We start from the raw sequence: 13,125 nt of genomic DNA, 5'->3' as shown, positions 1-13,125 counted from the left end.
AACCCTCTCCAATTTTAGCACATCCTTTCTAAGGTAAGGGGCCCAAACCTGTTCACAATACTCCAAGTGAGGCCTCACCAGTGCTTTATAAAGTCTCGACATTACATTCTTTCTTTTATTTTCCAATCCTCTTTATATGAATGCTAATGTTGCATTTGCCTCCCTCACCACCAACTCAGCCTACAAATTAACCTTTAAGGAATCCTGCACAAGGACTCCCAAGTCCCTATGCATCTCAGATTTTTGTATTTTCTCTCCATTTAGAAAATAGTCAACCTTTTCCTTTCTTCTACCAAAGTGCATGACCATACACTCTCCGACACTGTATTCCAACTGACATTTCTTTGTCCATTCTCCTAATCTAAATCCTTCTGTAGCCTCTCTACTTCCTAAAAACTACCCGCCCTCCACCTATCCTCATATCATCTGCAAAATTAGCAACAGTCATCAATTCCATCATCCAAATCATTGACATAAAATGGAAAAAGAATTGGCCCCAACACAGTTCCTTATGGAACACCACAAGTCACCGACAGCAGCCAGAAAAGGCTCTCTTTATTACCATTGTTTTCCTCCTGCCAATTAGCCACTGTTTTCTCCATGCTAGAATATTTCCTGTAATAGGCTCATAGCTTATTAAGCAGCCTCATGTGTGGCAACTTATGAAAGGCCTTCTGAAAATCCAAGTACACAACACCAGCCGATTCTCCTTTGTCTAACCTGCTTGTTATTTCTTCAAAAAATTCCAATAGATTTGCCAGGCAAGATTTTCCCTTGATGAAACCATGCTGACCACAGCCTATTTCATGGTGTGCCTCCAAGTACCCTGCGATTTCATTCTTGATAATCAACTCCAACATCTTCCCAGCCACAGAGGTCAGACTAACTGGCCTGTAATTTCTTTTGCCTCTCTCCCTTCTTGAAGAGTGTAGAGACATTTGCAATTTTCCATTCTTCTGCAACCATTCCAGAATTTAGTGATTCTTGAAAAATCATTACCAATGCCTCCACTATCTCTTCATGCACTTCATTTAGAACTTTGAGGTGTAACCATCTGGTCCAGGTGACTCGTCTTCTTTGAAACTTTCAGTTTCTCAAGAACCTTATGTCTAGTTATGTTAACTTCACACACTTCATGATCGCTGAACCTGGAGTTTTCACCATACTTCGTAATTCCCGAACCTGGAGTTTTCACCACACTTCATGATTCCTGAACCTGGAGTTTTCACTATATTGCTAGTGCCTTCCACCGTGAAGACTGTTGCAAAATACTGTGTCTGCACCTTCACCCTCACAACCATTCAGGGACCTAAACAGTCCTTCCAGGAAAGCGGTGAGACCTGACGTAGATTGGGAGACCATTTCGCCGAGCACCTATGCTTTGTCCGCCAGGAGAACGGGATCTCCCAGTGGCCACCCAACGTTTGTGTGTGTGCTGGTTGATGCAAAATACTTATTCAGGTAGTCTTTCATTAACCTTGTCCCTCATTACTACCTCTCCGGCATCGTTTTCCAGCAGTCTGATATCCACTCTCACCTCTCTTTTACACTTTATGTATCTGAAGAAACTCTTGGTATCCTTTTAAAATTATTGGCTAGCTTACTTTCATATTCCATCTTTACCTTCTTAATCACAAAAAAGAGAAAATATGCTTAATATCCAAGTAGCACACACAAAATGCTGGAGGTACTCAGCAGGTCAAGCAGCATCTATAGAAAAGAGTACAGTCGATGTTTCAGGCCGAGACCCTTCAGCAGGATTCTTAATTACTTTCTTAATGACTTTTTTAATTGTCTTCTGTTGGTTTTTAAAAGCTTCCCAATCCTCTAACTTCCCACTAATTTTCTTTTCCAATCAATTCTGACCAACTCCTCTCTCATGCCTCTGTAATTCCTCTTTAAGAAACATAGAAAACCAGGACACTAGTCGCACCATGCTCAACCTTTTAATTCCTAACTTTGTCTGAGGTCTTACCAACATCTGCCTTCACAAATGACTTGAATGTGCGAAGCTTTTCATCTTCTGGAACTGAGTAATACCAAAAGTAGCCTTTTTAGGGTGTCTGTTATGGAAGTGTTCCGGCAATCTTGATGGTTTCAAAGCTTCATTAGATAGTACAATATTACAAACAAGACATATGGAGCATCGCTGATCTGACAGGAATGGAATAAAACCATACTCTTGGTATGTTGCATTGTGTTGACGCACTTCCTGTAGTTTGTTTTTCTCAGCAGGATTAGGATTCAAGGCTTCACCACCTTCAGACTCACAGAGATCACACTGTATGTATTTATCCAACATTAACGGGGCTAAATTAAAATAAAAAATGTACACAAACTGGGAATGCATATGAGATGTTGACATGGTTGGTCAGATCTCGTGTCTCAAGTTAGGTTGTCGCTTTCTGTCCCCCCCCTGCCCCCACCCCAGGATCCTGAACACCACCCCCACCACTTCTATTTCCCATAACGTCCCCTTAGGACACGTCACCACCCCGTTGGGGGAGTGGTATGGCCCCCGTTGAGAATCACTGGTCTGCATGGTCTTTGGCAAGGCCTTTGACAAAGTCCTCACTGGCAGGCTGCTCCAGAAAGCTAGAACACATGGTATTCAGGGTGAGCTGACCAATTAGGTTTGGTCACCCCATAATAGGAAAGATGTCAAGGCTTTGGAGAGAGTGCAGAAGAGGTTTGCAAAGATGCTGTCTGGATCTGTGGGCCGAAGGGCCTGTACTGTGCCATACTATTCTATTACAACAAGGGACTGGACAAACTCAGGTTATTTTCTCTGGAATGGCGAAGATGACGGGAGATCTGATGGAGGTTTGTAAGATTATGGGAGGCATAGATAGAGTAGACCAGACAGTATCTTTTTCCCAGTGTTGAAATGTCCAATTCTTGAGGGCATGTATTTAAAGTGAGAGAGGATCATTTCAAAGGAGATGTGAGAGTTAGGTTTTTAACACAGAGAGAGTGGGTGCCTAGGGTGAAAGTAGAGGCAGAAATATTAGAAACTTTTAAGAGACGTTTAGATAGGCCCATGAATAGGAGGGAAATTGAAGGATATGGACATTGTGTAAGCAGAAGAAATTAGTTTAGTTGGCCATTTGGTTACTTATTTTTATTTTTCCAGCACAACTCTGTGGGCCGAAGGGTACCGTACTATGGGGTACTGTTCTGCGTTCGATGATCCAGACACAAAGCTGGTTGATGGTAGGAGGCAAAGGGCAGAAGTTTGGAGGCTTGCAACCTGTGGTGTTCCATGGGGAGAGGTGCTGGGTCCACTGCTGATTGTCATATTACGATATTGGATGAGAATGCAGAATGACACAATTAGTACGTGTGCAGATAACACCAAGATGGGTACTACAGAATCATAGAAATCTACAGCACATTACAGGCACTTCAGCCCACACTGTTGTGCTGATCATGTAACTTATTCTAGAATCTGCCTACAATTTCCCTATCGCATAGCCCTCTATTTTTCTAAGCTCCATGTACCTATCTAAGAGTCTCTTAAAAGACTCTATCATATCTGTCTCCACCACCTGCGCTGGCAGTGCATTCCACACACCCACCACTCTCTGTGTGAAAAACTTACCCCTCACATCCCCTCGGTGCCTATTTCTAAGCATCTTAAAACTGTGCCCCCTTGTGTCAGCCATTTCAGCCCTGGGAAAAAGCCTCTGGCTATCCACACAATCAATGCCTCTCATCATCTTATATACCTCTATCAGGTCACCTCTCATCCTCCATCACTCCAAAGGAAAAAAGGCCAAGTTCACTGAACCTATTCTCATAAGACACACTGTCCAATCCAGGCAACGTCCTTGTAAATCTCCTTTGCACCCTTTCTATAGTTTCCACATCCTTCCTGGAGTGAGGTGACCAGAACTGAATACAGTACTCCAAGTGGGGTCTGACTAAGGTCTTATATAGCTGAAGAGAGCTAAGGTACCAGCGACCCCTATTTTCATCCAGTGGATCAGTGTGGACATGGTGGAGGATTACAAATACCTGGGGATACGAATTGACAATAAACTGGACTGGTCAAAGAACTCTGAGGCTGTCTACAAGAAGGGTCAGAGCCATCTCTATTTCCTGAGGAGACTGAGGTCCTTTAACATCCGTCGGACGATGCTGAGGATGTTCTACGAGTCTGTGGTGGCCAGTGCTATTATGTTTGCTGTTGTGTGCTGGGGCAGCAGGCTGAGGGTAGCAGACACCAACAGAATCAACAAACTCATTCGTAAGGCCAGTGATGTTGTGGGGATGGAACTGGACTCTCTGACGGTGGTGTCTGAAAAGAGGATGCTGTCCAAGTTGCATGCCATCTTGGACAATGTCTCCCATCTACTACATAATGTACTGGGTGGGCACAGGAGTACATTCAGCCAGCGACTCATTCCACTGAGATGCAACACAGAGCTCATAGGAGGTCATTCCTGCCCGTGGCCATCAAACTTTACAACTCCTCCCTTGGAGGGTCAGACACCCTGAGCCAATAGGCTTGTCCTGGACTTATTTCCTGGCATAATTTACATATTACTATTTAACTATTTATGGTTTTATTACTATTTAATTATTTATGGTGCAACTGTAACGAAAACCAATTTCCCCCAGGATCAATAAAGTATGACTATGACTATAACTAACATTACCTTACAGCTCTTGCACTCAATCCCACATTGATGAAGGTCATCACACCATATGCCTTCTTAACAACACTGTCGACAGGTTGAAATCAATTGACAAAACTGGGAAAAGGAATGACAGATGGAATTTAACTCCGATTGATTGAAAATACTAGAGTGTCCAGAAAAGATTGACAACAATTGCCTCGAATGGGGAGCTAGATGAGTATGGAGAAATTGAATAGTCTGGGTGTGTTTGCAATGGAGCCACAGAACACTGAAAAACAGAAACAGGTTCTTTGGCCCATCTTGCCCATGCCAAACCATTAATTTGCTTTGTCCCATCGACCTGCAGCTGGGTTATAGCCCTCCCATGCATGTATCTATGCAAATTTCTTTCAAATGTTGAAATCAAACCTGAAGCCACTACCTGGGCAGGCTGAGGGTATATAAAATCATGAGAGGCATAGGTAGGGTAGGAGTCCAGTGTGTGTTTCCCATGGTAGGGGTATCTAAAACTAGAGGCCATGAATTTCAGGTGAGGAGTGAAGTTTAAAAGGTTTGTGAGGGGTAAATTTTTCGTACAGTGTCATTGTTATGAATTGCCAGAGGAGATGTTGGAAGCAGCAATAGTAACAGCATTTAACATTTGCCACTTCTCAGCTCAGCTTTGCATCTTGTCAAAGTCCCGTTGTAACTCACGACACCCATCTTCACTATCCAGAACACCACCAGCCTTTCTTTCCCATTAAAATGCTGCATCTATCTGCAAGGACACAATTCCTTCTCCTGCACAGATACTGGTCGGCCCGCTTGTCCGCTAGCAGTGTGTTTCTGGTTCAAATAACATTAATACATTTTGGTTTCTGTCAACTGAATCTGTTTTATTAAACAAGAACTTTCTTTTCCACAGTTCATAAAGTTCGCAAATATTGAAGAAGACACCCCATCATATCACCGAAGTTATGACTTCTTTGTGTGTCGGTTCAGTGAAATGTGTCACTCAGGGAATGATGATGTAGCTGACAGGACCAAGTAAGTTCATGTCTGACCTCTGTTCCAGACTGAGTCAGAATGGAATTGGGAACCAGGTCCTGGTCGGATGGGAGGGAGATTGAGAGCTGGGTCCTTGTGGGATGGGGATTGGGAAGGGGTTCTCGTGGGAGTGCACGGAGTAGAAGAAATAAAGTGGATGATCTTGTTACATTTTTTCAGATTGTCAGGTATGATGTTGTGGCCATCACTGAATCATGGCTGAAGGGTGGTTGTAGTTGGGAGCTGAATGTCCGGGGCTACACATTGTATTGGAGATAGGAAGGTAGGTAGAGGGAGTGGCGTGGCTCTGCCGGTAAAGAATAGCATCAAATCATTAGAAATATATGACACAGGACCGGAAGATGTTGAATCCTTGTGGGTTGAGTTAAGAAACTGCAAGGGTGAAAGGACCCTGATGGTAGTTATACAGTGGTGCTAGCAAGTTTGTAAACCCGTATATTTTCTCTGTTTCTGCATAAATATCACCTAAGATGTAATCAGATCTTCATGTAAGTCCTGAAACTAGATAAAGAGAACCCTATTAAATAAATAACATAGAAACATTATACTTGTTCATTTATTTATTGAGAAAAATAATCTAATATTACATGTATTTGTTGGAAAAAGTATGTGAACCTCTGAGGTAATGCCTTCCACAAAATCTATTCTGAATCAGGCGTTCCAATCAATGAGATGAGATTGGAGGTGTGGGTTGCAGAGGTGCCTTGCCCTATAAAAAAGACACACCAGGTCAGGATACTGACAGAGTCTGTTCTTCTCAAGAAATACGTGCACCATGGCTCGATCAAAACAACTTTCTGAGGTCCTTAAAAAAAAGTTGTACAGAAAAAGGCTACGAAAGCATTTCTAAAGACCTGAGTGTTCATCAGTCCACAGTAAGAGTAATTGTCTACAAATGGAGGAAATTCAGTACTGTTGCTACTCTCCTTAGGAGTGGGCATTCTGCAAAGATCACACCAGGAGCACAACATACAAAGCTGAAGGATGTGAAAAAGAACCCAAGGCCTACAGCAAAAAGACCTTCAGAAATCTCTAGAACTTGCTAAAGTCTCTGTTCATGTGTCCACGATAAGAAAAACACTGAACAAGAATGGTCTTCATGGAAAGACACCACAGAGGAATTCACTGCTATCCAAAAAAACATTACCGCACATCTCAAGCGAAAGACTACCAGGATGTTCTATGACACTTCTGGGACAATGATGTATGGACAGATAAGACAAAAGTTGAACTTTTTGGCAGAAATGCACATTGCTATGTTAGGAGGGAAAAGGACACTGCACATCCACAGCAAAACCTTATCCCAACTGTAAAGCATGATGGAAGAAGCATCATAGTTTGAGGCTGCTTAGTTGCTGCAGGGCCTGGACAGCTTGCAATCATTGAGGGAACAATGAACTCAAAATCGTATCAAGACATTTTACAGGAGAATGTCAGGGTAGCAGTCTATCACCTGAAGCTTAATAGATGTTGAATAATGCAACAAGACAATGATCTGAAAGACAAGAGTAAATCAACAACAAAATAATTTAAAAAGAAGAAAATTTGTGGTTTAGAATGACTGAGTCAAAGCCTTGATCTTAATCCTATTGAGTTAATGTGGAAGGACCTGAAGCAAGCAGTTAATGCAAGGAGGACGACTAACATCCCAGAGTTGAAGCAGTTTTATAGAGAGGAATGATCTGAAATTTCACCAAACCAATGCACAGGACTGATCAACAGCTACTGGAAACGTTTGGTTGAAGTTGTTGCTGTACGAGGGGGTCACACCAGTTACTGAAAACAAAGGTTCAAATACTTTTTCCAACAAATACATACAATATTGGATCATTTTTCTCAATAAATAAATGAACAACTATAATGTTTTTTGTTTTATTTAAGTATATGTTTAATTTTTTTGAGGTTCTTTTTATCTCGCTTTAGGACTTACATGAAGATCTGATCACTTTTTAGGTCATATTTATGCAGAAATAGAGAAAATTCTGCAGAGTTCACAAACTTTCTAGCAACACTATATACAGGCCTCCAAACAATAGCTGAGATATGGAGTACAGATTATAACAGGAAATAGAAAAGGCTTGTCAAAAGGGCAATGTTATAATAGTCATGGGAGATTTTAATATGAAGGTTGATTGGGAAAATCAGGTTGGTAATGGATCTCAAGAGAGTGAATTTGTTGAATGCCTGCGAGATGGGTTTTTAGAGCAATTTGTCATTGAGCCTGCTTGGGGCCCAGCTATACTGGATTGGATGTTATGTAATGAACTGGAGGTGGTTAGGGACCTTAAGGTAAAGGAACCCTTAGGAGCCAGTGATCACAGTATGATTGAGTTCTACTTGAAATTTGATAAGGAGGAAGTAAAGTCTGACGTAGCAGTATTTCAGTGCAGTAAGGGAAATTACAGTGGTATGAGAGAGGAGTTGGCTAAAGTAACTTGAAAGGAGATGCTGGTCAGGATAGCAGAAGAGCAGCTATGGCTTCAGTTTCTGGGAAATATGAGGGAGGTACAGGGCAGATGAGTTCCAAAAATGAGGAAGTACTCAAATAGCAAAATAGTACAATGTGGCTGACAAGGGAAGTCAAAGCTAATGTAAAAGCAAAAGAGAGGGCATACAACAAAGCAAAGATTAGTGGGAAGATAGAAGATTGGGAAGCTTTTAAAAACCCATAGAAAGCAACTAAAAGAATCATTAGGAGGGAAAAGATGAAATTTGAAAGCAAGCTAGCAAGCAAAATGAATGTGGATAGAAAACGCTTTTTCAAGTATATAAAAATAAAACAGAGATGAGAGTGACTATAGAACCACTAGAACATGAGGAAAGAGAAATAACAACGGGGGACAAGGAGATGGCAGATTAACTAAAATGAGTATTTTGCATCAGTCTTCACTGTGGAAGACACTAGCAGTGTGCCAGATGTTGAAGGGCGTGAGGGAAGAGAAGTGGGTGCAGTTACTATTACAAGGGAGAAGGTGCTCAAAAAGCTGAAAGACCTAAGGATACATAAGTCACCCAGACCAGATGAACTGCGCCCAAGGGTTCTGAAAGAGATAGTGGTAGAGAAATATACAAAAGTTTGAAAGGGATAGATAAGATAGAAGTAGGAAAATTTTTTCCATTGGTAGGTGAGACTAGAACTAGGGGACATTGCCTCAAGATTCAGGGGAGCAGATTTAGGATGGAGATGAGGAGAAACTGATTTTCCCAGAGAGTGGTGAATCTGTGGAATTCTTTTCCCAGGGAAGCAGTTGAGGCTTCTTCACTAAATATATTTAAGATACAGTTCGATAGGTTTTTACATAGTAAGGGAATTAAGGGTTATGGGGAAAAGGCAGGTAGATGGAGCTGAGTTTACGGACGGATCAGCCATGATCTTATTGAATGGCGGGGCAGGCTCGATGGACCTACTCCTGCTCCTATTTCTTATGTTTCTTATGTAGAGATGGTGGAAGTATTAGTAATGATCTTTCAAACATCATTGGATTCTGGCATGGTTCTGGAGTACTGGAAAATTGCAAATTCACTTCTCTCTTTAAGAAAGGAGGGAGGCAGCAGAAAGGAAATTATAATTCAGTTAGCCTGACCTCAGTGGTTGGGAAAATGTTGGAGTCAGTTGTTAAGGATGAAATTATGGAGTACTTGCTGACACTGAGTACTTGCTCAAAATAGAGCAAAGTCAGCATGGTTTCCTTAAAGAAAAATCTTGCCCGGTGAACCTGTTGGAAGTCTTTGAAGAGATTACAAGTAGGGTGGATAAAGGGGATGCAGTGATTATTGTCTGCTTGGATTTTCAGAAGGCCTTTGACAAGGTGCCACATGTGAGGCTGGTTACCAAGTTAAGAGCCCATGGTATTACAGGAAAGTTACTAGCATGGTTAGAGTATTGGCTGATTGGTAGGAGACAGCAAGTGGGAATAAAAGGATCCTTTTCTGGTTAGCTCCCAGTAACTAGTGGTGTTCTGCAGGGGTTGGCACTAGTGAGGCCTCGTCTTGAGTATTGTGAACAGTTTTGGGCTCCTTATCAAAGAAAAAATGTACTGGCATTGGAAAGGGTTCAAAGGAGGTTCACAAGGATGAGTCTGGGAATGAGAGGGTTATAATATGAGGAACATGTGATGGCTCTGGGCCTGTACCCACTGGAATTTAGAAGAATGAAGGGGTATCTCATTGAAACCTTTCAAATGTTGAAAGGCCCAGCCAGAGTAGACGTGGAAAGGGTGTTTCCGATGGTAGGGGAGTCTAGGACAAGAGGGCACAGCCTCAGGATAGAGGGTTGTCTACTTAAAACAGAGATATAGAGAAATTTCTTCAGCCAGAGAGTGGTGAATTTGTGGAGTTTGTTGCCACAGACAGCCGTGGAGGCCAGGTGGTTGGGTGTTTTTAAGGCACAGATTGATAGGTTCATGATTGGCCATGGCATCAAAGGTTACAGGGAGTAGTCCAGGGAGAATAAACGAATCAGCCATGTTTGAATGGTGGAGCAGATGCAATGAGCCAAATGGCCTAATTCTGCTCCTGTCTTATCATCTTATGGGATGGGAGGGAGATTTGGAACTGGGTCCTTGGGGATGGGTGATCGGGAACAGGTTCGGGTGGGATGGGAGGGAGATGGGGAACTGAATTCTGGTGGGATAGATGGAAGGGTAGGAAATGCTCCCAAGGAACCAGAACCTTGAACCATTATGATTTCTGTGTAGTCAGCGGATTATCAGAGTTTGGCTGTCATTAGTCCGAATGCAAGAATGCTGCAGTTACTTTTGAAAAGTGAGCCAACATTTTCATCCCTATAGCAATGTCGTCTCTGACTCCTCATGGTTTAAAGATACTGAATGGCTGACTGAGGAGTTACAATCTTCTGGCTATGGACCAGGAATGGGTTAATCCCTATGATTATTCTTCAGTCAGTCTGGATGCAGCTGGTAACATGCCTGGTCTGTGTGAGACTTCCATTTGGTTGAAGCCACCTGTGCCACCCCAGAGAGGAATGCAGCTTTGGGCTGACACAGTGTTTCTCAAAGCACCTGCAGTCCACCCTGGTAACAATGGTTGTCTCTTTGAGGACTGATTACGATTGCCCAAAGTTAAACCTTGGATTGTCAATGTGCATGTGGAACTTCAGGATACCTTGGAGCTCCCTTACTCGGTCCAGACCAATGTAGAGATGTGAGCAGGTGGGTGGACACCAAATGCACATCCTTCAACCTAACGTCACATTGTGCGTGTCAGAATCCATATGTCGGTATAAAGTGTCTATAGGGAGAACATAGAACATAGAATAGTACAGCACAGTACAGGCCCTTTGGCCCACAATGTTGTGCCGACCCTCAAACCCTGCCTCCCATATAAGCCCCCACCTTAAATTCCTCCATGTACCTGTCTAGTAGTCTCTTAAACTTCACTAGTGTATCTGCCTCCACCACTGACTCAGGCAGTGCATTCCATGCACCAACCACTCTCTGAGTAAAAAACCTTCCTCTAATATCCCCCTTGAACTTCCCACACCTTACCTTAAAGCCATGTCCTCTTGTATTGAGCAGTGGTGCCCTGGGGAAGAGGCGCTGGCTATCCACTCGATCTATTCCTCTTATTATCTTGTACACCTCTATCATGTCTCCTCTCATCTTCCTTCTCTCCAAAGAGTAAAGCCCTAGCTCCCTAGAGAGAGGTGATCCTTACACTACATTCTGTCCATCAGAATCCGTGTGTTGGTATAAAGTGTCTATAGGGAGAGATGATCTTTACCCTACATTCTGTCCCATCAGAATCCGTATATCGGTATAAAGTGTCTATAGGGAGAGGTGATCTTTACCCTACATTCTGTCCCATCAGAATCCATATGTCGGTATAAAGTGTCTATAGGGAGAGGTGATCTTTACCCTACATTCTGTTCCATCAGAATCCATGTGTCGGTATAAAGTGTCTATAGGGAGAGGTGATCTTTACCCTACATTCTGTTCCATCAGAATCCGTATATCGGTATAAAGTGTCTATAGGGAGAGGTGATCTTTACCCTACATTCTGTTCCATCAGAATCCGTATATCGGTATAAAGTGTCTTTAGGGGGAGGTGATCTTTACCCTACATTCTGTCCATCAGAATCCGTATATCGGTATAAAGTGTCTATAGGGAGAGGTGATCTTTACCCTACATTCTGTTCCATCAGAATCCGTATATCGGTATAAAGTGTCTATAGGGAGAGGTGATCTTTACCCTACATTCTGTCCCATCAGAATCCATATGTCGGTATAAAGTGTCTATAGGGAGAGGTGATCTTTACCCTACATTCTGTTCCATCAGAATCCATGTGTCGGTATAAAGTGTCTATAGGGAGAGGTGATCTTTACCCTACATTCTGTTCCATCAGAATCCGTATATCGGTATAAAGTGTCTATAGGGAGAGGTGATCTTTACCCTACATTCTGTTCCATCAGAATCCGTATATCGGTATAAAGTGTCTATAGGGGGAGGTGATCTTTACCCTACATTCTGTCCATCAGAATCCGTATATCGGTATAAAGTGTCTATAGGGAGAGGTGATCTTTACCCTACATTCTGTCCATCAGAATCCGTATTTCGGGTATAAAGGGTTTGCAGGGAGTGGTGATCTTTACCCTACATTCAGTCCCATCAGAATCCGTATGTCGGGTATAAAGTGTCTATAGGGAGTGGTGATCTTTACCCTGCATTCTGTCCATCAGAATCCGTATATCGGTATAAAGTGTCTATAGGGAGAGGTGATCTTTACCCTACATTCTGTCCATCAGAATCCGTATTTCGGGTATAAAGGGTTTGCAGGGAGTGGTGATCTTTACCCTACATTCAGTCCCATCAGAATCCGTATGTCGGGTATAAAGTGTCTATAGGGAGTGGTGATCTTTACCCTACATTCTGTCCATCAGAATCCGTATATCGGTATAAAGTGTCTATAGGGAGAGGTGATCTTTACCCTACATTCTGTTCATCAGAATCCGTATGTCGGGTATAAAGGGTTTGCAAGGAGTGGTGAGGAAGACTGTCAATGATGAACTGCAAGCCAATATCTGGGAACCACAACACATGGATAAGATCGTCCCTTCACTGCTCTTCAATCTACAACAGGTGGAGGAAGCTGACAGGTAAGCCATTCTCTTCCTCTATCTCAGCAGCACATGAGCAGGAAGCTGTAGGAGCAGAATTAAGCTCTTTGGGTCATCGAGTCTACTCCACCAGTGTGGTCACCTTACCACTCTGAACTGATCACCATTCTCTATCTCCAGATCTCTGACTTCCCTTTGTCATCTACCACCAAAAGGGGAACTCCTTGCTGATTAAATTCACCTTAACTTTACAAACCTCAAAGCCTCAGTCTAATCACTCATCCATAGTTTTCGAATCAGACTCAATCAGAAGTCTGAGATGCAAAGGGACTCGTGCAGGATTCGCTGGAGGCTAATTT

The 13,125-nt window shown here is 42.7% G+C and overlaps 1 protein-coding gene across 7 annotated transcripts in view; it reads left to right on the top strand.

Moving 5' to 3' along the window:
- LOC134350026 (protein EFR3 homolog B-like) overlaps nt 1-13,125 on the top strand; it is a 299,220-nt gene that overhangs the window by 83,254 nt on the left and 202,841 nt on the right. For all 7 annotated transcript variants that reach the window (XM_063054929.1, XM_063054928.1, XM_063054927.1 and 4 more), the window contains 2 exons: nt 5,548-5,669; nt 12,656-12,805. In XM_063054929.1, the coding sequence (XP_062910999.1) occupies nt 5,548-5,669; nt 12,656-12,805 (272 nt within the window). The remainder of the gene's footprint in view (nt 1-5,547; nt 5,670-12,655; nt 12,806-13,125) is intronic.

The sequence above is a fragment of the Mobula hypostoma genome, chromosome 8 (genome assembly GCF_963921235.1).
Source record: "Mobula hypostoma chromosome 8, sMobHyp1.1, whole genome shotgun sequence".
Taxonomy (NCBI): Eukaryota; Metazoa; Chordata; class Chondrichthyes; order Myliobatiformes; family Myliobatidae; genus Mobula; species Mobula hypostoma.
This window is presented reverse-complemented; position numbering and strand designations above follow the sequence as displayed.